Source organism: Sphaeramia orbicularis, chromosome 6 (genome assembly GCF_902148855.1).
Source record: "Sphaeramia orbicularis chromosome 6, fSphaOr1.1, whole genome shotgun sequence".
Classification (NCBI taxonomy): Eukaryota; Metazoa; Chordata; class Actinopteri; order Kurtiformes; family Apogonidae; genus Sphaeramia; species Sphaeramia orbicularis.
The window spans coordinates 1,526,637-1,549,789 of record NC_043962.1 but is presented as its reverse complement, the minus strand read 5'-3'; the positions used below and the strand labels follow the sequence as shown (position 1 = coordinate 1,549,789).

Genomic DNA, 23,153 nt, shown 5'->3' with positions numbered 1-23,153 from the left:
TCTTTTTCGTTTGTTTTATTTATTATTATTTAACACTCTTTTATTAAATAATGTTAGTCCCTTTGATGAGATGGAACTAAAATACTGTTCTGATGTTAGGTGTGAACTAATAGAATCTGAACATTTGAACAGGATCTGAAACTGGAATGTCTGTAAAACTGAATTTCAGTTTGAACACAGGAACATTTTTATGATATAACATTAGATCCTGTTGGGATCAAATAAAAATGTGTTTAGTATTTGTGCATATTTCTGGTGTAATTCAATTCTTCAAGGAAATAATCATTTTTAAAAAAGAAACAAACAAAAAATTGCCTTTTTAACAGTATCATGACATATCGTGATATATTGTATCGTGATCCTAGTATTGTGATTTGTATCATATCACCAGATTCTTGCCAATACACAGCCCTAGTCAAACATACGGCCCATGGACCAACACCAGCCCGTCAAAGGGTCTGATCCGGTCCGAGGGATGAATTAATGAAGATGCAAACAATCAAGGATGTCAGAATAATTTGAGTTGAGGGGCCACATTCAGCTGAGTGTGAGCTCCAGTGGGTTGAATCAGTAAAATAAGAACGTAATAACCTATAAATAATGACAACTCCACATTTTTCTCTGTTTTTTAATTTTTTAAATTTTTAAATCCTCATTTCGAACATGTAGACAATGAAATCAAAACAAAACCAACCAACAAAATATGAGTAATGATACATAAAAGGTTGATAAGTAAACAAAAGAGAAAAGAGAAAAAAATTAAAAATAAAACATACAAAAAAATAAACATCCTCGAAAAGGAGTAGGAAAAAGTAAAAACTTACATACTCCTACCGTCAGTCTCTATTATTTATGATCTCTATGTGAATAATAGCAAATATTATTTTATATGAATATCAATATAATAAAAATAATAATAAACAACTAGATGCAAATTATCCATTAATTCACTAATCATTAGTTGGTTGACCTCATCAATCGATTAACGATTAATTGATGAGCAGTGATTTTCCAGAAAACCTGAATTACTCTTTCAGTATGGTCTGTAAGAATAAAAGCTAAATATTGTTGATATGCTTCATGAAAAAAATCATGTCATATTCCTTAATGACTGATTTATTGAGCCATTGGATACAGATCAGACAATGACTTCAGCGTTGAAGCCTAGTTTAGGCAGTGGTGCCCCCTACTGTCGACACCACAAATCCTGCCGTGGAAAAGGGCAATTAACCGACAAAAAATAATTTAATCGAGCAAATTCTTATTGGCAATTAATTGGTAGTCAATGAATTGTTTACATCCCTAATAACAACACAACAATAATAACAGCAAGTGTAGGTGCAAGTGTTTTAGTGTAAAAAAGTAAAATTACATGAAAATGTTTACGTTTGGGTTCTTCTCTCAAACTGGTTCTAAAAACAGGACAGAGGGGCTAAAAATTCAAGCCAGATGTAGACAAATGTTATGAAGCAGGTTTGGAAGCACTTTGGGTCGATTTTAAAAATAAATACTCTCTGAGATTGAAAAGAAACTATTTTTCAGATAAAACACAGTTTTACATTATTTTTATATATAAATTCACATATAACACGGTAAAAAGGACACGAAAATTACACACTACTCTTTTTTGAATATCTTTTTATTCTCTCACAGGTGCATTTTGGGAATTGAAGTGAATATTCAAGGCAGAGTGTTTCACAAAAATGACCACTGTTGTAAAATCACTCGCGATTTATTAGTGGGTTTTTTTTGTTTGTTTGTTTCATATTTTTATTGATGTGTATACAAGAGAATTAATGGTACATATCAATACCATGGCACACTGATGTCAACATTAACCAGGTTTGTAAACACCATTACTTTTAAATTTGCATATTTCTTTAGGAACAAATAACAATGAAACCCGACAAACAATACAATGAAAAGGATACTAAGACATAGTCTGAATAAAATAATTAAAGTGGTGACATAATATATAAGAAAATAAATGAATAATAATAAGTAATAATGGAAAAAAAAGGGGGGGGGGGTTACATTGTGTAAAAAAAATCCATAAACGGTTGCCATTTATTGTAGAATTTGTTCCAGTTTCCCAGTTTTGAATATCTAATTTTCGCTACTTTTAAAAAGGACATAACCTTGTTAATCCATCATGTGCTGGAAGTGGCTGTTGTAGATTTCCAATTAAGAAGGAGGTGGTGTTTAGCAGTCAGGGAGGTAAAAGCTGTTACTTCCAATTCTTTAGCGGAGTATCAGGTATACTCTTCCGGAAGACCAAAAATACCAACGTGTGCTGAAGTGTCAATAGTTTTTGAAATACCTAGGACATGGTGTTGGAATAAATTAGCCAAAAATTTGTCAGGGCTGGACAAGAAAAAAATATGTGTGTGAGATTGCAGGGTGAGCCTCCACATCTGTCACAGACATCTACCGTATTTGGGAATTAGTGTTTAAATGTTCAGGTTCTGTATGTAACACCAGTGGACACGATGGGTTCCACACCAAACCTGGAATGAGACTGAGATTGATGACAAACCCACATGTATGGATTAGAAAAACCACCAGGATCCACACATTGAACACAGTGTCTGTATTTAGAGTCTATAGAAGAGCATTTACACACATGTTTACACATCTAATGCACTGACACAGAGGGAGATTTAATGTCCATATTTGGAACCTATTTTTGGACCCAATATTTGATCACAAAATTCATTAATTATGGATGGATCAGAACAAGAGGATAATTTTTGTGCATTTCTCTGAGGTCATCATTAGGTCCATTCTGGGGGGAAATATATCTACGTTTACCTTTTTATTATTGGGTCTAAAAAGGTGGAAAAGTGACAGATACTAAAATAAACCCAGTCTTATGCACTTACAAAGTTAAAATTTTAATGGTTACAGCTGCAAATGCTGACTCAGAGTGTACTGAGCAGAAAGTATAAGCCTTAAATTAACTGTGTCCAGAAACATAATTGACTTCTCTGGGCTCAGACTGGGAACAACCTGTACTCGGGATAAAATACTACAATCCTTTTTGATCTTTCTTTGAGTAACAGTTTTAAATATTTCAATTATTTTCTCACCCATTCGTTGACATTTTTTGATACTTGGACCAGTTTTGCTCCTAAAAAACTGGACCATTCATGTTTCCTGCTTATGGGACATGATTCTAATCACTTTTAAGTCACTCATGAATGTGTTGAAGACTGAATATGAGAAATTAATGAACAAAAAATCTGTAAATGAAATGAAATACAGTCCTATGCAAGTTGAAGTTAGTCTTAATCGACCTTTAGTTTTGCTGTTTTTTCAGGGTTAAATGAACATGCATATGTTTTTCCTCATTCTCTTTTCTTCAAATACAACAAGAAACACATGCACAGCCTTAAAAGACACACCAAAGACTGAACTGAATGGGCTGTAAAGGTTAAAGTCACTATTTAATGTGACCTCTGACCCCATGACAAGAAGCAGCACAAATAATTAGGATGTAATGAAACCTGGTATAAAACATCAGAAAATGAATGCCATAAATCTCATATTTTCTGAACAAAAGGGTTAAAGGCATGTTAAATTTAAAGGGAGGTCACACTAAATATGACCACTTTAGGTTATTGAAGCTGTTTTTACCTGAAACTGTAGTTTTTGCTGCTGTTTATACATCACATATATCAGATTGGATCTAATATGGAGACTGATAAACGCGTGTGTTTGGTTATTAGAACTTTAGGCAAAGCCAAAAAAAAATTAAACTAGAAAAGCACTCGGAGAGCGCAGACCCCCGTCAAGACAGACCCCCCCCCCCCGATCTCCACCAAAATTTAATCATTTGTTCCTTGTGCCAGTATCAACATTTCCTGAAAATTTCATCAAAATCCGTTCATAACTTTTTGAGTTATCGTGCTAACTAACAAACAAACCCTGGCAAGAACATAACCTCCTTGGCGGAGGTAACCAGACAGAAACATATATAAACCAGATAAAAACATACATAAACCAGATAGAAACAAACATGCAAACAAACAAACACACAAAGTAAAGTGATCACAATACCTCTTGGCAGAGGTAATTACAATAATCTACACCAAACTTACATTTTTGGGTAGGTAATTACTTACATTTTCAGGAAAATGTATTTTGAAATGAGAAAAAATGTGTGAAAAAACAATGTGAGGAGTTTTCTGAATGTGAATATTTGCAAAGTGACAGTTTAGTGCCGTCATTCTGGGTTCATTTTATAAACTCATAAATAAACTACATTTATTCCAAATAGATTGATATTTGACTATTACATATATTTTATATTATTATTAATTATTAATTATTTTGGTCATTATTATTGTCATATTCTAAAGACACAGTGTTTAAAATTAATAAATACATATATCTATGCAAAATACATTTGAATATAATATTAATATTATTTGTATGTTGTAAATATCGTAAAAAAGTATGATATTGAAAATATTGGGAAAAAATGTTTAATTTGATATTTCCTTTTGTTGTCCATCTGTGACGCTGACATTTGTCTAAACTCTTTCTATTTAGTTTTGATCAGATGTTTTTTTCCTCTATAACAAATTATTAGGTTGTAAAATAGAGGGTTTAAGGTATACACTGAATACATTTAAGGATGAAAATGTCAGAGGAACTTCACTTTGGAGAACTTTGGAATTCTGGCAAAAAAAAAAAAAATAGACGTTCATTTTTTGTCCATCTGTGACACAGTAGTTTTGGATATTTTTAATTTAAGAATATCTGAAACTAAATGTTGCCCTTAGAGTCTGTTTCAGATGGCATTTAGACTTTTACATTTATGTGGAATATTTGTCTTAAACTTGTCTGCTTCAAAAGTTATGAATCTAAAAGTAGTGGGTGGTCCATCTGTGATGCCATTGACCCCGCCCCTTTACTAAACCAATAAACAGAATACTGGACTCGGACTTTTACACAGGACTGTATTTGCGTTTGTATGGTGTCCATTGAAGTATAAGAAGCACATTTTAGCATCATTGCATTTTTTTATAGTGTGTTAAAATTATTTCTTATTTGGGGTTAAATATTATGGTGTTAATTGCAAGAAAGGAAAATGTAGTTGTTTTTTGTTTTTTGTTTTTCTTTTTCATAGACTAGTGACACTATGTATGTATTCACTTTTGTAATACATGTGTGTCTGTGTCCTGTAGGATTTTGGAAACTGTTACCTGGGTCCAATGTCCTGGATCATCCCTGTGTTTGTGGGTCTGTCCTGCTTCGGATCCGTCAACGGTTCCCTGTTCACATCATCCAGGTAACGAATAAAGACACAAATAAAGTAATAACGAGAACAGAGCGAACTGAAAGTAACCCATGAGCTTATCCTCTGTGTCTGTCTGTCTCTGTCTTTCTTTCCCTCTCTGTCTCTCTCTCTTTCTCTGTCTGTCTCTCTTTCTCTCTCTCTCTGTCTCTCTTTCTCTCTCTGTCACCCCCCCCCCCCCCCAGGTTGTTCTTTGTCGGGGCTCGTGAAGGTCACCTTCCCAGTCTGCTGTCCATGATCCACCCCACTCTGCTGACTCCACTGCCTTCACTCATATTCACTGTACGTACTCTAAACGCTCTAACAGGTTATTGTCACTGTACACCAGTGGTTCTCAGTCTTTTTCTGTGACCCCCCCCCCCCCCCCCCCCCCCCCCCCCCCAGGACAAAAAACCTCCAGTCCCCCCTCGACCTCAACAACATTGTAACAGTGGTGCGATTCTAACTTTTATTGAAAGAAACATCAATATCGTAACTATCAATATTGTATTTGCCTTTCCTTGAATAATTTTTTGTTCTAATTAAAAACTAGAAAAGCTCTCAGAGAGCGCAGACCTCCACCAAGGCAGATCAGCCCCCCCGATCACCACCAAAATTTAATCATTTGTTCACATTTTCGTTTTATAATTTGTCAGACAGATGGAAAAAGAGTTTGTTCTTTTTCCATTTGTCTGACAAACAAGAAAAAGAAAATCTGTATAAGTTCTAGTAGACAGCATAAACCTAATTGGACAATTAATCATTTGTTCCTTGTGCCAGTAACGACATTTCCTGAAAATTTCATCAAAATCCATCCATAACTTTTTGAGTTATCTTGCTACTTGCTAACAGACAAACAAACAAACTAGAAAAGCACTCAGAAAGCGCAGACCTCTGCCAAGGCAGATCAGTCCCCCCACCCCCCCACCACCAAAATTTAATTATTTGTTCCTTGTGCCAGTATCAACATTTCCTGAAAATTTCATCCAAATCTGTCCTTAACTTGTTGAGTTATCTTACTAACAGACAAACAAACAAACAATAACTTAGATTTTTGTTTGAATAATACAAATAAACTCAACCAGACTGCTAACTGAGACAATAGTTATCCAAATAAAAATAGGAAATGTGCAATTATCTGCAACTCTGACAATCAAGTTCCTTTGTTTAGTCCAACAAACGCATGTTGGTTCCACAGATGAACATTTGGGTCCATGAGCCCGTTTCCATTGGACATCTGAGAACATTAAAGTCCAAAAACCTGTGTGTCCCTGTGTCTTTTCCTGTCCAGTTCAGTCCTCGTCCATTGTCCAAACCTAAACTCTTTGTCTAGTCTAGTATCAGATCACCATGGACGTCCATAAAATGAGTCCAGGGTGCTCCAACCATCAAACATTAGTTCCACCTGATACATCAGGGCTGTCCAATCCTGGTCCTTGAGGGCTGTTTTCCTGGATGTTTTAGATGTTTCCCTTTTCCAGCACACCTGAAGGTCATTCTCAGGCTTCTGCAGAGCTTAATGATAGGCTTATCATTTGAATCAGGTGTGGTGGAAGAGGGAAACATCTAAAACATGCAGGATAACGGCCCTCAAGGACCAGGACTGGACAGCCCTATTCTAACCGGAAGAGAAAAAAAAACACCCAGGAGTGATCACATGACCCCCGTGGTAAACCTTTACGCCTCTCCTAGGGGGGGCCACCCCACAGTTTGACCAACACTGCTGTAGATGAAGGTGTCTTTGGTGATCAAAAATGTGACTGTGAGACTTTATGACAGAACCAAGAGAACAGCACCACCCTGAGGATCTCACAGTGCAAATGTGAATGAAAGGAGGAGACCCTCATTTTCACATGTAGCTTTTGTCATCTAATGCAACGTGTGGTGGCACTCTTCGTTTTTTTAGCTCATTTTTTAGGGATGCAAAGTCTAAACTAGTCTTAAGCCTTAAAGACCCAAACAGCCACCGGCAACACAAACCATCTACAGGTATAAACTGTTTAATACCTGCTGATCCATGAATCTGAGCAACATATGTAAATAATCAGCGTAAAAAACAGTTCTTCATCTTTTCATGGTCATCAGATATGACCCGTTTGGATGTAACAGCCAAAGGAATTAAAATTAACAGTAAATCAACAAAGTCAGAGTCACTAATACAGAAAAGTTCAGTCCAAATGCTGGTTGGCTTTAGTTTTCAGTTTAGTTTTAGTTTTGTTGGCTCAAAATGTGAAATTCTGACAGTTTATGAGAGAACGGGTTTAACTCCAGAGGAATGTTTGTCTCAGAGCTTCCAGATCTACTTCAAAACACTGTCTATAAATTATAATACATTCAATTTACAGGTTCTTTAGACTGGAACATTTGTGAATCTGTTGTAAAAGTGTACATAAAGTGTCATATATCTGTGTAATATCACTTCATCATACACATGGAAAACATCAAACAGCACTGTTATCTGTTTTCCAGTTTATCTTATTAAAGTGTTATTGTCTGAGTCAGATCATTTCTAAAAATAAAATAAAATTGTGAAATTCAGACTACATACATTAAAAGAGTTAAGTTATATATCAGTGAAATAAATTACATGACTTTTGGACCAATTGGACAAATGGACTCTTGTGTAGATCTGCTTCTGCTCTGATGCAAAAATGGACTCTGAATCATGTTTAAAGCTGATATTTAAGAGGTTTTCCTTTTTTGTTTTTACACCTCTGATAGGTTTTATTTCCTGAATTTTGTCTGCATCTCGTACATTGAGTAACAGACATAAAAATGTTCCACCTTAAAACACTCACCTTGAAACTGCCTGGGATCCTTTCATCAGCACAATGACTCCTCTGATACTTGTTTATTTTTGTTTCATTCGCAGAGAAGCAGGTTTCAAACAGCTTGAACTGCACACACTGTTCCTGCAGAAAATGAACCTCTGTTATATTTTAGGCTTTTGTTTGTTTGCACATGCAATGGGACGGTGAGACCCGATCATGCGTCACTGTTCAGAAGGCGTATCGTTAGCCTCATTGCATAATTGAATAAGGCTACGTTCACACAGCAGGGCTTAATAAACAATTCGGATTTTTGGGTGAAATCCGATTTTTTTTTTTTTTTTTTCTGTGCTCGTTCATAATAGACATTAATTACGGCTTCTATCAGTTTTGAGTCTGAACTGAATGTGACCCTGAAGTGACCCACATGCACTAAGGAGGTCTTGAAGTGACCCACATGCACTAAAGAGGTCCTGATGGAATACCAGACCACGCAGACACACACTGTATTTACAGAAGGAAATATGGTTTTCCTCCGCTCCGACCAACAACTGGGACGTTTGTCGCATTTCAATGACGGTCATTGAAATGATGATCAGATAAATGCGACCTGGATGTTCAGACTGAAGTCACATTGGAAAATATCAGATCCGTATCAGATTTAGGAGCACATATGAAAGTGGTCCGGGTCAGATTTAGGAGCACATATGAAAGTGGTCCAGGTCAAATTTAGGAGCACATATGAAAGTGGTCTGGGTCAGATTTAGGACCACATATGAAAGTGGTCAGGGTCAGATCAGTGCTGTTCAAACTGTCTTTAACAGATCGGATACAGGTCACATACGGGAAAAAAAATCGGATTTGGGCCAAATTTACCTGCATCTGAACGTAGACAGAGTCATATTTTTGGTCAAATTGTGAGATCTGTGGAACTTTACTCTCCTAAGACTGCTGATGATTATCTGAAAAAAAATTTGACTTAGGCAATTACCTCCAATTCAATTCAATACTTTATGGTCATTGTTTAAAAAAACATGAGATAGAAGTTGAAGTATCTTTCAGGCACACAGCAATGCAAAAGCAAACTCCAAAGTGCAGAAAAATTAGCATCAAACATTGGACAGTGAATGTAACAATGCAATAGTTAAGATGAAAGTACAGGAGGTGAGTGTGTGTGTGTGTGTGTGTGTGGGTGTGGGTGTGGGTGGGTGTGTGTGGGGGGAGCTTTTGGGATTGGATCACAGAAAACTGAGGTCAAAGCCAGGGTTAACCCATAAAGACCCAAAGCTACTGTGATGGCAGTTCTCAAATGAATTTTTCTCTCTATTTAACCTTTCTTGAGTGAGTTTCCATTATTTATTATAATATTATCTTTTGTATTATGCATGTTTCATTGTAAATCATGTCTTTTTCGATATTTAATTTCCCACATTTAATTTAGATGTTCATGAAAACTCAGGGTCAACTCAAAGGTTATTATTTCAAAACAGAGAAAACTGAAGAAAAGGTGACTTTTTTGGCAAAATATATCATTAATCGAACATAAAACAAGTGTCTCCATCCACTGCCATTGATCCAACTCCATGGGTTTTACTGGTGAATTAATGTTGTAGAAGATGACAGTGTTTCCACGGTAACTACGGAGCCTCTGAACGTCCAAATATGGGTCATATCTGATGACCATGAAAAGATGAACTGTATTTGACACCAGTTATTGACATGGATTGATAGGATTATTGGATCAACAATTATTAAACATTTTAGATCAGTAGATGCTTTTGATCAGCAGTGAATGTTTGGGTCTTTATGGGTTAAATGGGGCCAGAGTTTATATACCGTAACGAAAAAATGGCAAATTTAGGAGGAGTACAATGTGCAATACAATACTGAACAGTAAAGTGATAAAAAATGGATTCAGTCTTAGAAAATCCAGGTTGTTTTATTTGATTTGCCCTCTTTTCTTCCCTTTGTGTCTCCAGTGTGTGATGACACTGCTCTACGCCTTCTCCAACGACATCTTCTCCGTCATAAACTTCTTCAGCTTCTTCAACTGGCTCTGCATTGCCATGGCGATCCTTGGGATGATGTGGTTACGTTATAAGAAACCTGAGATGGAGCGACCGATTAAGGTGAGGGAAACTCTGCCAGGTCACCCATAGGGATGGGAATGGATAAGAATTTAACGATTCTGATTCCATGATCGATTCTCTTATTGATTCTCATTGGGTGAGTGAATAAAAGAGTACAAACGGGTGTGTTTGCGTTAACTGTCTTTTATATTTCCATCTGCACAGAAAATATAACATACAGTATGCACAAAAAATAATAACAGATGTGACAGTTTGGTTCAACGCTTTAATTTATTTATTTTATATTATTTGTTATGTTTTATTGATTTTTAAGGGGTGCCAGCCAGGTGTCTCTCTTGGCATTTAAGATGTGAAGTCAGTTCCGTCTTTCGTATATGTTTCAGTTTTTGTTTTTGGTTATTTAGTTTTTGTCTGTTTGTTGTACCTCACACCACACAAATGATGCAAGTCTAAATTAAACAAACACCCTACACATTAAATGACAAGAAAAGAATTCACACATTTAAACCAACTAAAATTCAACATCACATATTGAACTGGGCCCGGTTCGGGGTGGGGGTGTGGGGGGTGGCAGGACGATGAATCACATGCTGTGGACAAATGTTTGATCATTTTGGAGGGATTTCACCCTTTAGAAGAAATGGAAGCTCTTACAGTGTTCCAGTGGACCTGGTGTGGTCTGTTTGGACCTGTTGTGGTCTGTTTAGACCTGGTGTGGTCTGTTTGGACCTGCTGTGGTCTGTTTGGACCTGTTGTGGTCTGTTTGGACCTGGTGTGGTCTGTTTGGACCTGGTGTGGTCTGTTTGGACCTGGTGTGGTCTGTTTGGACCTGTTGTGGTCTGTTTAGACCTGGTGTGGTCTGTTTGGACCTGGTGTGGTCTGTTTGGACCTGGTGTGGTCTGTTTAGACCGTTTCTGCCTCAACACCCTGTTGTCTACATTTTGACCAAAACAATGCAGCGTGCGTGTGACGTCATCGCGCATGTGCAACGAAGGCGGAATCGATAAGCAGAATCGTTAAACAGGCAGGCAAACGATTCTAAGGAATCGAGCTACTGGGATCCGGTTCTCAAAAAGAACCGGTTTTCAATTCCCATCCCTAGTCACTCAGTCCAGTTCCCACATACAGATCCATGCAGGTGGTGATAACTGAATACCCTTTAGAAAACCATGGCTCATAGAAATGATTCCACCTCATTTGCGTTAATTTTTACCTATTAAGCACAAGGTCCAAAGGAATTACAAGAACAAACTTAATCTGATTTAAAAGGTAATAAACTCTAGTTCCAGATAATTCCCTGTTTTAGTGTACAACCTGAACTCACACACTGGTCCCTTTAACTCCCATCACTGTCTTTGTGATTCTTTCAGTAATTATGTTTTGGTGCTCATAAAGCATGACAGACGAGTGAATCCTAGAGCAGGTGTGTCAAACATATGGAAGATATCAACTATCGGGGGTGTCAAACTCCTTTGGTTCAGGGGTCATTCAATCTTAAATGGGTCAGACCAATAAAATAAAATACTATCATAATAATAACCTATAAATAGTGACAAATGCAAATTATTTTCTTTGTTTTAGGGTTAAAAAAGGTAAAATTACATGAAAATATTTACATTTACAAAGTATCCTTTCACAAAAACTGTGAATAACCTGAACAAGTGTGACATGTCTAAAGAGAAGTCAGTGTAATTGTTCCAATATTCTGCCTGTTATTAAAATGTTTAGTATATTTAATACATTTTATAATACATTTTATTTGTATAGCGCTTTTCATAGAACTCAGACACTTTACATGCAGCAGATAAAAACAGACACCAGACATTTTAAAAACAGATTAAAAGCAGGTGCAAAAGGCAGGTATATGAATATAAAACAGTTAAACATTAAGATTAAACATTAAAAGCAATCTTAAATAAATGAGCTTTTAAAAGAGATTTAAAGGTGTTGGGGTCAGAGCAGTGTCAGAGAGGAGGTGGGTAGATCCACTGTGATCTGTACGTTATAATATACATGTATAAACCTGGGAACGCCTCGGGATCCCCCCGGAAGAGCTAGAGGAGGTCTCTGAGGAGAGGGAAGTCTGGGCATCCCTGATTAGACTGATGACTCCGTGACCTGGCCCCGGATAAGAGGAAGAAAATGGATGGATGTAGAGCTGAAATGATTAATCGACTCAAAGTGATCCAAAAAAAAAAAAAATCATTCAACCACAATTCTCCTGAATCAAATCTTTGTTTCTTTCATTTCTCTGCTGTTAAACATTGGTTCCACTGTTGTGTTTCACACGGACGCTTATTGTGACGCACAAAGAAGCTTCAATTCAGGAAAACTGCAATAGAATATTTCCCTTCAATTAGGTATGTTACGATTACCGGAATAATGATAAACCGCAGTAAAATTTCCAACGGTTAGTATTACCGTTTAAATCCTAATTATCATGATAATCCTGTTTGATTACTGCACTTTGAAAATGACGGTAATACTGCTCATTTCCTGGAGGAGCAGTGGCACTCCAGGCATGCATGCTCAGTTTGCAATGTTTGGCTTCTGAAAACTTGACTGAAGGCACCTTCATGGACAGCACTCCGGAGATCTGGGGATAGCTGGCTCCCATGCAGACCTGGGGCCTCATGTACAAAGACTTGCGTGGATTTCATACTGAAACCTGGTGTACGCCCAAATCCAGAAAAGTCCAAACGCACAAAAAAATCCAGATGTATAAAACTGAGCGTACGCGCAAATCCAAGTACATTTCCTTTATACATCCCAATCAGTGTGGAAGAGAGTGCATATGTTGGACTACCTGACTCCTCCCTCTCCACACCCACATTTAAATATGCAAATTAGTATAAACGGGGCCTGCAGGTGGGATTCCCTTGTCTGTATGATCAGAGGATGACGTCAAGGTGGACGCGAAGCGGAGGACGAAACAGGCGGAAGGAGAAAAGAGATGAACTGAGACTGTTTGAGCAGAAAGTTGACGACACTGTGGTTGACACTTTTCTCACAGGGCTGATGCAGATCACCCGCAAGGTAAATATATATTTAGTATTTGTGTATCTCACACATTAGTTCATTCTATGGGTCATACAATCATCTGATCACAGACAAACAAGAAAAAGGTGGGTGTGTGATCATGTCAGGATATCAAAGAGGAAATCAAAGACTTTGACTCCTGTTTAATCACTCAAATTATTATTTTCCAACAATGAGGCAGAAGACAGTCAGATGCAGTATCATCCTCCTGTCACAGAGGCTTCTGTTGATTCCCCAGCGTTAGCCGGTCCTCTGGTCCGCCACAGCCCACTGCTGATGCCCGTCCGACCGGTGTCCAGAACACCTGCATGGGTCTGTACTGACCCGAGTCACATTAGGACATTGTGAGGACAATGGGTGGAGTCAATGAGCGACTGGACCGACTAATAAATGTTCTCACAGACATGAACACTACAGTAAATACATTTATCAACCAATGAATTTTATGTCCTTGTCTCTTTGCTGTTGCTGAATGTCCTCCCGGGCAGGATTGGCACTGATGGATACAGGGTCTAATTGGTTCTGGTTCTGGTGGTGGATGTGCTGCTCTAGCAGTAGGATGACATGCCGGTGTGTTAATTGTTCTTCTGTGTATCTCCGATGTGCCCATCAATCGGAGGAATGACCTTTTTCACATTATTAACAGTTTGTCAGTGTCACCTCTAGGTGTCGCCAATGGTTCCAAAGCACTAGAAACGTGCGTACGCCAGCTATGGACTTAGCGTGAAGGACCGCACTTTTCCATGGTCACTTCACTCTTTATACATCTGAATGTGAGCATGGAAAAGGGCGTACGCCAGGTTTTTGTGCGTACGCACGCTTTATACATGAGGCCCCTGGTCCGTCCAAGCATGCAGATGAGGTGCCATCTTTAATGCACATTTGTATGTTTGATGTTTACATGTTAATATTTTAATGTTTCTGCTACAGAGAGTACATTGTGCGTGTTATTAGTTTTTTTTGTTTTTTTTTTTTCAAAATACAACTTGGTTAAACTATTTCAGTATGTGTATTAGTATTTTTTGAACATTTTGAGCACAATTTCAACAATACCACGAAAATAATAATAACCGTGATAATTTCGGTCACAATAACCATGATATGAAATTTTCATATTGTTACATCCCTACCTTCAGTCAATTCGAGTCAATTAATCAAATCGTGAATTTTTGCATTTGCTTCAAGTACCTCATCGATTAATCGTTTCAGCTCTAGATGGATGGATGGATGTTCAGCCAATAGAATAGAACAGAACAGAATAGAATCTTTATTTTGTCAGTTGGGGTGCACACATGTAAACATGTACCACACACTGAAATCTGTTTTCTGCCTTTAACCCGTCGCTAGATCATGCATCACACACACTGTATGCTAGGAGCAGTGGGCTCACCATATTAGGCGCCCAGGGAGCAAATGGGGTTAAGTGCCTTGCTCAAGGGCACATCAGCCAACAACCCTCCACCAGTCCAGGGAATTGAACTGCACAGAAAAAATTACTGAGCATTTTTTCCAGAGTCAAAAGTATTTTCCCCAAAACGAGTAAATTTGACTCTATATTGAGTTTGGAGAGCTCTACCCAAAGAGGAACTTTTACTCTTTTTAGAGACGACCCAAATGTTATCTGATTAGAGTAAAATTTTCTTCAGTTTGAGTAAATTTTACTCAGGCAAATTTCCTGTGTGGCGACCCTTTCGGTCACAAGCTGACTGTCCGGCCATCTAGGTCACAGCAACAGGTGAAGACGTCTATTTGAGGCATCTATTAGACGGTCGTACACACACACAGACAATGGGAGACAAAGTGGACATGAAAGTCTCAGTCTGTCTTTGTCTTTGTCTCCGTCCACTCCCACTCCAGTTAGCTTTGGCAGCAGGAAATGTGTCGTCTTTGTGAAACGACTCCAACAAAGATCCATTGAGCTGAGCAGAGACTGATGGCAGATTAAAGAACAGAGATGCTGGATGTTTGTCAGCTGCTTTGTCCACGTCTGCTGGGGAGTAGTAAGTGTGTGTGTGTGTGCGTGTGCGTGTGTGTTTGTGTGTGTGTGTGTGTGTGTGTGAGAGATAGGAAGCGTTGCTGCAGGACTCCCACCACAGAGGACTATTGTTGCGCTGTGTTTGCATGTGCCTGTGTGAGTTTTCACGTGTCCTGTCGTCTGCTGCCTTTATGTGGATTCCTTTTCTGAGTCCGACGTCCCGACCAAGGTTATTATCGTTGACAAAAACTAACAAAATAAGGAAAACTAGAATGGAAACAACATTTTCGTTAACTGAACTAAATAAAAACTATAATTAAAAGAAAAAACGATAACTAACTGAAACTGTATTGTGTGTTTACAAAACTAACTCAAATGGATAAAAATTATGGATAAAATTCCCTTCGTTTTCATCTTTGTCAATGTTGGATTGATATGAAATCGATTTATTTCCCTCAAGCAATTTTCTCTGCTGTCACCATACGACACTTTTTGCTCCGTCACTTGTGTTCACTTGTGGTTTCCAGTCGTCTTCTGGTCCCCACTCTACCTGGAAACATGGAGACTAAAGTTGGGAGAAAGCAGCAGAGTCCTGTCTGGGATTTATTTGAATACGACAGAGAAGAAGAGAAAAGAGACGACTAAACTAAAACTTAGTGATGAAAGTGTTCCAGTTTTTGCCGGAAATCCGTTTTTTTCCAAAAACTGAGCATATGTTCCGGTAAATTAAACATGTCCGGATCACTTCCGTCTGGTTTGGCAACATTTCAGCCGGAAAATTACACATAAATCGCTCCGAAAAGTGTAAATTATGTTTATTTGGGTCCGTGTCATGGGCATGGCCATATTGGTTTCTTCTCCATTGGTCTTGACCAATGAGATGCTCGTTTACAACGCGTAACTTGTATCGACAGCTCTGATTGGTCCGTTGATGACACATGGTCCGTTTTCACGTCTCTGGAGAAAAAATGACGGATTCACTTTGAGTATTTTACCGCCAATGTATTTGGTCTAAATATTCTGTGAAATCATGTCAGAATTCAAAGTTCACTTTTTTTTTCTTTCCTCACTTTCCTCACTGAAAACTAAAACTAAGCATTTAGAAAAAAATTTAAACTAATTAAAACTAGCAAACCTGCTCTAAAAACTAATTATAACTAAATTAGAGGAAAAAAAGTCAAAACTAAATAAAACTAAACTATAATGAAAAATCCACAACTATTAGAACCTTGGTCCCAACACTCCGGTTCTGCTCTGGTTCTGCCTCGTAGTGTTTGGAGGCGGAGTCTGTCACATATATGGGTCCATGAATGTGTGGGACAGTGGCACTACTGTCTCCACTGACCTCTGTTCTTTTCATTCATTCTCCCTCCCACTCTTTTTCATTCACTTTCCTCTTTCTTTGTCTGTCACAGACTCAGAGCAGAGACGTTGAACAGTTACAGTCACATTTAGACTCATTATCTGCAGCTTTAACAGGTTACATATAGGAGAAACGAAAAAAAGACTGAAGCAGTGACTAAATGTAGGTCTCATAATATAAAAACTATATTCTGACATTAGTCATTATTGTTTTGTTAGAAAAGAAACACCTGGATTCAACGTGTCCACATACTTTTGTCCATATTGTGCATATATTTACATAAGAAGTAGAATTGCAGTATGTCCGACAATAGTCACATGTCTATAAGAAAAACCTCAATGTTCTTTAAAACTGAAATAGCAGATGTACAAGAAAAAATCTAGACTATCCTGACATTTTCGGTGCAAATCTGACCTGAGAATCCTGACTGTGTTCTCAGTTCCTCTCAGTTCCCCTCAGTTCCTCTCAGTTCTTCTCAGTTCCCCTCAGTTCTTCTCAGTTCCCCTCAGTTCCTCTCAGTTCCCCTCAGTTCCCCTCAGTTCTTCTCAGTTCCTCTCAGTTCTTCTCAGTTCCCCTCAGTTCTTCTCAGTTCCCCTCAGTTCCCCTCAGTTCCTCTCAGTTCTTCTCAGTTCCTCTCAGTTCCACTCAGTTCCCCTCAGTTCCACTCAGTCCCACTCAGTCCCTCTCAGTTCCACTCAGTTCCTCTCAGTCCCACTCAGTCCCACTCAGTCCCACTCAGTTCCTCTCAGTTCCTCTCAGTCCCACTCAGTCCCACTCAGTTCCTCTCAGTTCCTCTCAGTCCCACTCAGTTCCTCTCAGTCCCACTCAGTTCCTCTCAGTCCCACTCAGTCCCACTCAGTTCCTCTCAGTTCCTGGCTGCTGAAGCTCATCCCAGTTGTTCTTCCTGCAGGTGAACATCCTTCTGCCCATCAGTTTTGTGCTGGCCTGCCTCTTCCTCATCGTCGTCTCCATCTGGAAGACTCCAAAGGAATGTGCGATCGGCTTTGGCATCATCGGCACAGGAATCCCCGTCTACATGGTCGGAGTGTGGTGGAAGAACAAACCGAAATGGATGCTCAACGGAATCTGTGAGTGCATCACCTGACCCTCAGCAGTTGCTTTTCCACTGACCCTCAAACTGCGTAAATATAACTTGTGCATAAAATTTAACTAATGGAAAAAACAACAGTTTTGCCAAAAGTCTCATTTTTCAATTAAACGTTTTTGCGCTGGCAAGAGGTGGTTTTTCGGGCGTAGCGCAAATGGTATATCACACAAAACTGGAACGGACAGACCTTTTTTCGCAACTAGAGTCAGGTGAATAAAAAAACAGATGTTGATGGATGTTACAAGAGAAGAAGAAGAAGAAACGTGTGGGTATGTGTGGACACACCAGGAAACCACATCATTTTGAGCTCACCGGCCGACAGGCCGTAAGCTATTGTCCGTTACAAAAATTTCAATTGTCTTCTTCTCCGAAACTACAACTCCGATTGACTTCAAACTTGGTCTACAGCTTCTGTATGATGATGTCAACACAAGGTATTGAAATTATTTCGATCTGGATCTGATTCTGGATTTGGTGCAACTTTGACAAATGTTCCCATTCTAACAGATAGGAAGTGGATTGATCCAATAAATCAGTATCAATGATATCAAGATGGAATTAGCATTTTTTACAGATCTGATTGGAATATGACCAAAACATGGGCTATTTCTGTAATAGAATAAATACACAGAACTGGTGAGAATAAATGACATCTAGATACATTTCCCAAAGCTTTGAATTTGGCCGGTAAACTACAGGGCCATTGGTCTGATTTTTTTAATTTAGTAGGAGACAGAGGGGGAATATGTAATAATAATGAATATATCTGTAAATCAACACCATATTTATGTTCATGTTTATGGAATGACTTCTTGTGTCATCTCGCCATAATAAATAAACAAATCATCACATTTGTGGTTTAATGGAAAAACCGACATCACGCACTTCTGTTTTTTCGACGTTTAGTAAATATTGGTAAAGTTCTGCGCAGATGTCCAATGGAAAAGAGACTAATATGACCTTGAACTAGGACCAGAGTAAGGCTCTGTTCCGACTGTGGGCATACGTGGACCAAATAGGATTTTTACACCCATATGTGACCTGTATCTGATCTGTTAAAGACAGCACTAATCTGACCCAGACCACTTTCATATGCGGTCCTAAATCTGTATCTGATATTTTCCAATGCAACTGCTGTCTGAACAGCCAGGTCGCATTTATCCGACCTTTATGTCATTGAAATGCGACAAATGTCACAATTCTGCATCCCAGGAGTGTTACTTCCATAAACACAGTGTGTAAAAATATCGATACAGTATCGTAAAATTAAATATCATGATATATTGCGGAAGCGATATTTTCTTACACCCCTAGTTTCCATGGTAACTATGGAGCCTCTGATCGTCCAAATATGGTCATATGTGATGACCATGAACAGATGAAGAACTGTATTTTAACTCAGTTATGTCCATGTATTGATAGCATTAATGGATCAGAGGTTCTTCCACAGTTTAGATCAGTAGATGTTGAAAGTTTGTTTAAAAGTTAAAGCAGCTTTAAAGTGGGATTCCACCTGAACTGTGTCTGACCTCAGCTCTGTTTGTTGTTCTTCTTGTTTTCCAGTCACGACCACAGCCGTGTGTCAGAAGGTGATGCAGGTGGTGCCTCAGGAGTCCTAAGTCAGCCCTTTGTGTTTGGTAACGACAGCCGGCGGCCAATCAGAAAGCACCACCAGGGACCTCTGAGCTCTGACATCACAGCCCGTCAAATGGAACAATGACCTCTGTCCCCACTCTGCCTCACCTACACACACATACACACACACACACACACACACACACACACACACAGGCTTTCTGATCCAGACCTGACGCAGACGTGCAGATGCAGGCATCATCGCAGCCTCCTGCATCCGGACCGCCGCTCGCTCTCTGCGTCGCTGCCATTTTGGACTTGTCCTGTATTTGACTCCTTCTTAGTTTCTAACTCTCCTTTGTAGCTTCGTCACGGATTCTCGTTGTGTTTTCTCCCGTGCCGATCAGTGACTTATTTTACTGTATATTTTTGTGAATAAGTTCACGAGGAACGTCCCGTCATCAGATCCTGTCGTGTTTATCGAGTTGTGCCTTAACGTGACGGATGAAGTCAATACGTTGGCGATGCGGCAGATGTTTTACATGCACACGAATATTCCACTGTTATTCTGAATTCGACTGGGGTTTCGTATGCGTCTTATTCTGTTTAGATGTTCTTCAGGAGTTTTTCCGAATGGTGAGCGAGATGCGTATGCTGAGGCCCGTATACGATAATCAGATATGAGACTTTATGACTCCGCCCCCTGAAGGAGAGGTAAGGGGTTTGGTTTTGGTTCAGTTTGTTTGTTAACACTAAACTATTGGTTGAATTCAAACCCGATTGGGTTTGTAGGTTTCCTGTGACCCAAAAAAGATGTCATTACATTTTGGGAAAAGTAGGTCAAAGTTCACATTTTTTTGAAATTTTCACATCCTGTTTTTTTTTTTTTCTATTTACTCATAATTGGCGGAATTTCAAATATCTATGAAAACATCAACTTTCTTTCAATTTACTTCAAACTCCGGCACATTTATACAAGCATGATGACATCAGCTGGATCCATGCCAAAATAAGACACAATACGTGCAAGGGGCGGGGCTTGTTGTGCCTGGAACCACTTGTTATAATTGTATTTTCAAATAATGAAATTTGGATGCACTCCCATAAATAATACTATAGAAACCATTCATACATATAAAATACAACATGCAACATATAATACACATGTCATAGTTAGGGCTGTGTATCGGCAAGAATCTGGTGATACGATACAAGTCACAATACTAAGATCATGATACGATATATCATGATCTATCATGATAGATCATGATACTGTTAAAAAGGCAATATTTTTTACAGGTTTTGTTTCTTTTTTTAAATGATAATTTCCTTGAAGAATTGAATTACACCAGAAATCTGCACAAATACTAAACACATTTTTATTTGATCAGAACAGGATCTAATATTCTTTCCCAAAATGTTCCTGTGTTCAAACTGAAATTCTGTTTTACAGACATTCCAGTTTCAGATCCTGTTCAAATGTTCAGATTCTATTAGTTCACAACTAACATCAGAACAGGATTTGAGTTCAATCCCAACAAAGGAACGAACATTATTGAATAAAAGAGTGTTAAGTAAGAATAAAAAAAATCCAAAAAAGAAAAACAAAAATGAACCTCCATAATATCTGCATTTGAATAAATATCTAAAAATATTGATACAGTACTGTGAAATGAAATATTTCAAATAAATATTTTCTTCCACCCCTAATAACTGTTTAATGTCATAACAGAGGATGTGCAGGAAAGCTGGAGTCTGTAGATGGTCTGCCACCAGTGGAAATCCATAAAAACTGTATTTTTAATCTGACTGTGCAGGAAAATCAGTGTAATATTCATTTTCATTAATCATGTGAACGAACTATTACGTCTTTTCAGAATAAGGTTAAAAAAAAACTGGAATGTTTTGTGCATGTAAACGTAGTTGTAGAGTTTCTACATCCTCCCAGTAGCCCCCCCACCCCGCCCCCCCACCATTCTTAAGCCATTAGGGCCTTCAGTTGTTCAGTATTGTAGGACTTACTCTAAAAGTCGTCTCTTCTTTGTCTTTGGCTGAAACCACAGTCGAATGAAGACCTTAATGTCTGAGCCACCGTTCTGTTCTCTCTGTTTTCATCGCCTTTCACTTGAAGGAAGTATCTGTGAAGCACAGGTGTCAAACATACGACCCGTGGGCCAGAACCGGACTGCAGAAGGGTCCGATCCGGCCCAGGGCATGATGGGATATTACAGTCAAGGGTGTCAATCATTTTAGTTCAATGACCACATATTACGGTGGCCCAGAGGTGCAACAGCCCAAAAACGTATCCACTGTAAGAAAAAAAAAAGAGAACGGCCTAAAAAATTATCCTCTATAAGAAAAAAAGAGAACAGACCATATATATATATATATATATATATATATATATATATATATATATATGATATATTATTTAAAGGTTATTATGTTGTTGTTTTTTTGGTGCTGGTCCCGCCCACTTCAGATCATATCGGGCTGAACGTGGAACCTGAACTAAAATGAGTTGGACACCCCCTGGTCTGAAGCAACATTCTGGCTGGAGCATGCTCAGTGTTAACCTGCCGGTGGGTGCTGGGGGGGGGGGGTGTTGACGTCCTGACACACTGAGCATCACTACAGCATCACCTACTGCACAGGTGTCAAACATGCGTCCCGGGGGCCAAAGGTTCCATTCCGGCCCTGCAGGATGAAAGTGCAAAACTGAACCTGAACAGTCCAGGTTGAACAAATCCTGTTGGTCCAGGTTCCACATACAGACCAATGGGATCTACAGTCAAAAGAACAACACAGTAACCCAGAAATAATGATAACCACAAAATTTCTTTGTGAAAAATAATGTGGAAAAAATTTTAAATTTACATTTACAAAACTATTCTTTCACAATAAAATGCAAATAAATACATAAATAAAAACACAGATGAACAACCTGAAATTTGTAATTTGAACAATATTCTGTCTGTTCCTAAATGTTTGGTGCATTTATGGATCCACTGGGATCTGCAGTTGTGTTCATAATAACAGATGGAATATTGTAGAAATTGTTCAAATTTTAGCTCCAAACTCCAAAATTTTAATAATATTCTGCCTGTTCCCAAATGTTTATGGAACACTGTGTAAATGTACATGTAGAAATAATACGTCCAGGCAGAATATTGTTAAAATTGCACCAATTTTTCAAAGGAAATGTCTGTTTTTTTCAGGTTATTCACATCTTTTTTGTAAAATGTAAATATTTTCATAATTTAATTGGGGTTTTTTGTACTAAAACAACAAGAAAAACTTGGGTTTGTCATTATTTACAGGTTATTAGGTCATTCTTTTACTGGTCTGGTCCGCTGCAGATCAAACTGGGCTGAATGTGGAACTGAACCAACATGAGTCTGACAGCCCTGGCCTACTGTATCTGTGTGTTTTTCTCTTTGGCGTCATGGATGTCCAAGTATGGAGGTGGGAGGGGCTTCTACACTACATTGGGGTGGGGGGGCACTTGTTCCATGTACGTGTAAATTTTTGACCGGTCGACATTTGAATCGTCACTTCCTGTCTCTGTAGATGTTCATGTGTGTGTGTCCGACTACGTTTGGGAACCCTTAACGTGGGTGGGTGGGGGGGTCAAAGGTCAAAGTGGAGAGATGCTTCAGTGTTTTTTTGTTGTTTTGTTTTGTTTTTTTTTGAGGGCGGGGTGGTGGAAGTACTGTACACACTGTCACATCACTGTACTGTTAGTGTTGGTTTGTTTTCATCCTTTCACTAAAACACTCCTAGTTCTGTGTTTATATCAATGTAGACACCCCCCCCCAGCAAAAGGACCAAAATGATGATGGGCAGCCTCGTTTCCATGGAGACAGACAGTTGATTGGCAGAGGGAGGGAAGCAGGGATGTGTGTGTCCTGTTCTTTTTTTTTTTAGCTCTAGTTGTTTTCTAACACTCCAGCT

At 38.6% G+C, this 23,153-nt stretch overlaps 1 protein-coding gene across 1 annotated transcript in view; it reads left to right on the top strand.

The window, feature by feature from the left end:
* The window catches only part of LOC115421181 (large neutral amino acids transporter small subunit 1-like), a 53,941-nt gene extending 33,873 nt beyond the window's left edge, over positions 1-20,068 (top strand). The window contains exons 6-10 of the mRNA XM_030136927.1: positions 5,193-5,296; positions 5,488-5,584; positions 10,029-10,178; positions 17,427-17,604; positions 19,188-20,068. Of these exons, the coding sequence (XP_029992787.1) occupies positions 5,193-5,296; positions 5,488-5,584; positions 10,029-10,178; positions 17,427-17,604; positions 19,188-19,243 (585 nt within the window). The 3' untranslated portion in view covers positions 19,244-20,068. The remainder of the gene's footprint in view (positions 1-5,192; positions 5,297-5,487; positions 5,585-10,028; positions 10,179-17,426; positions 17,605-19,187) is intronic.
* The last annotated feature ends 3,085 nt before the right edge of the window (positions 20,069-23,153 follow it).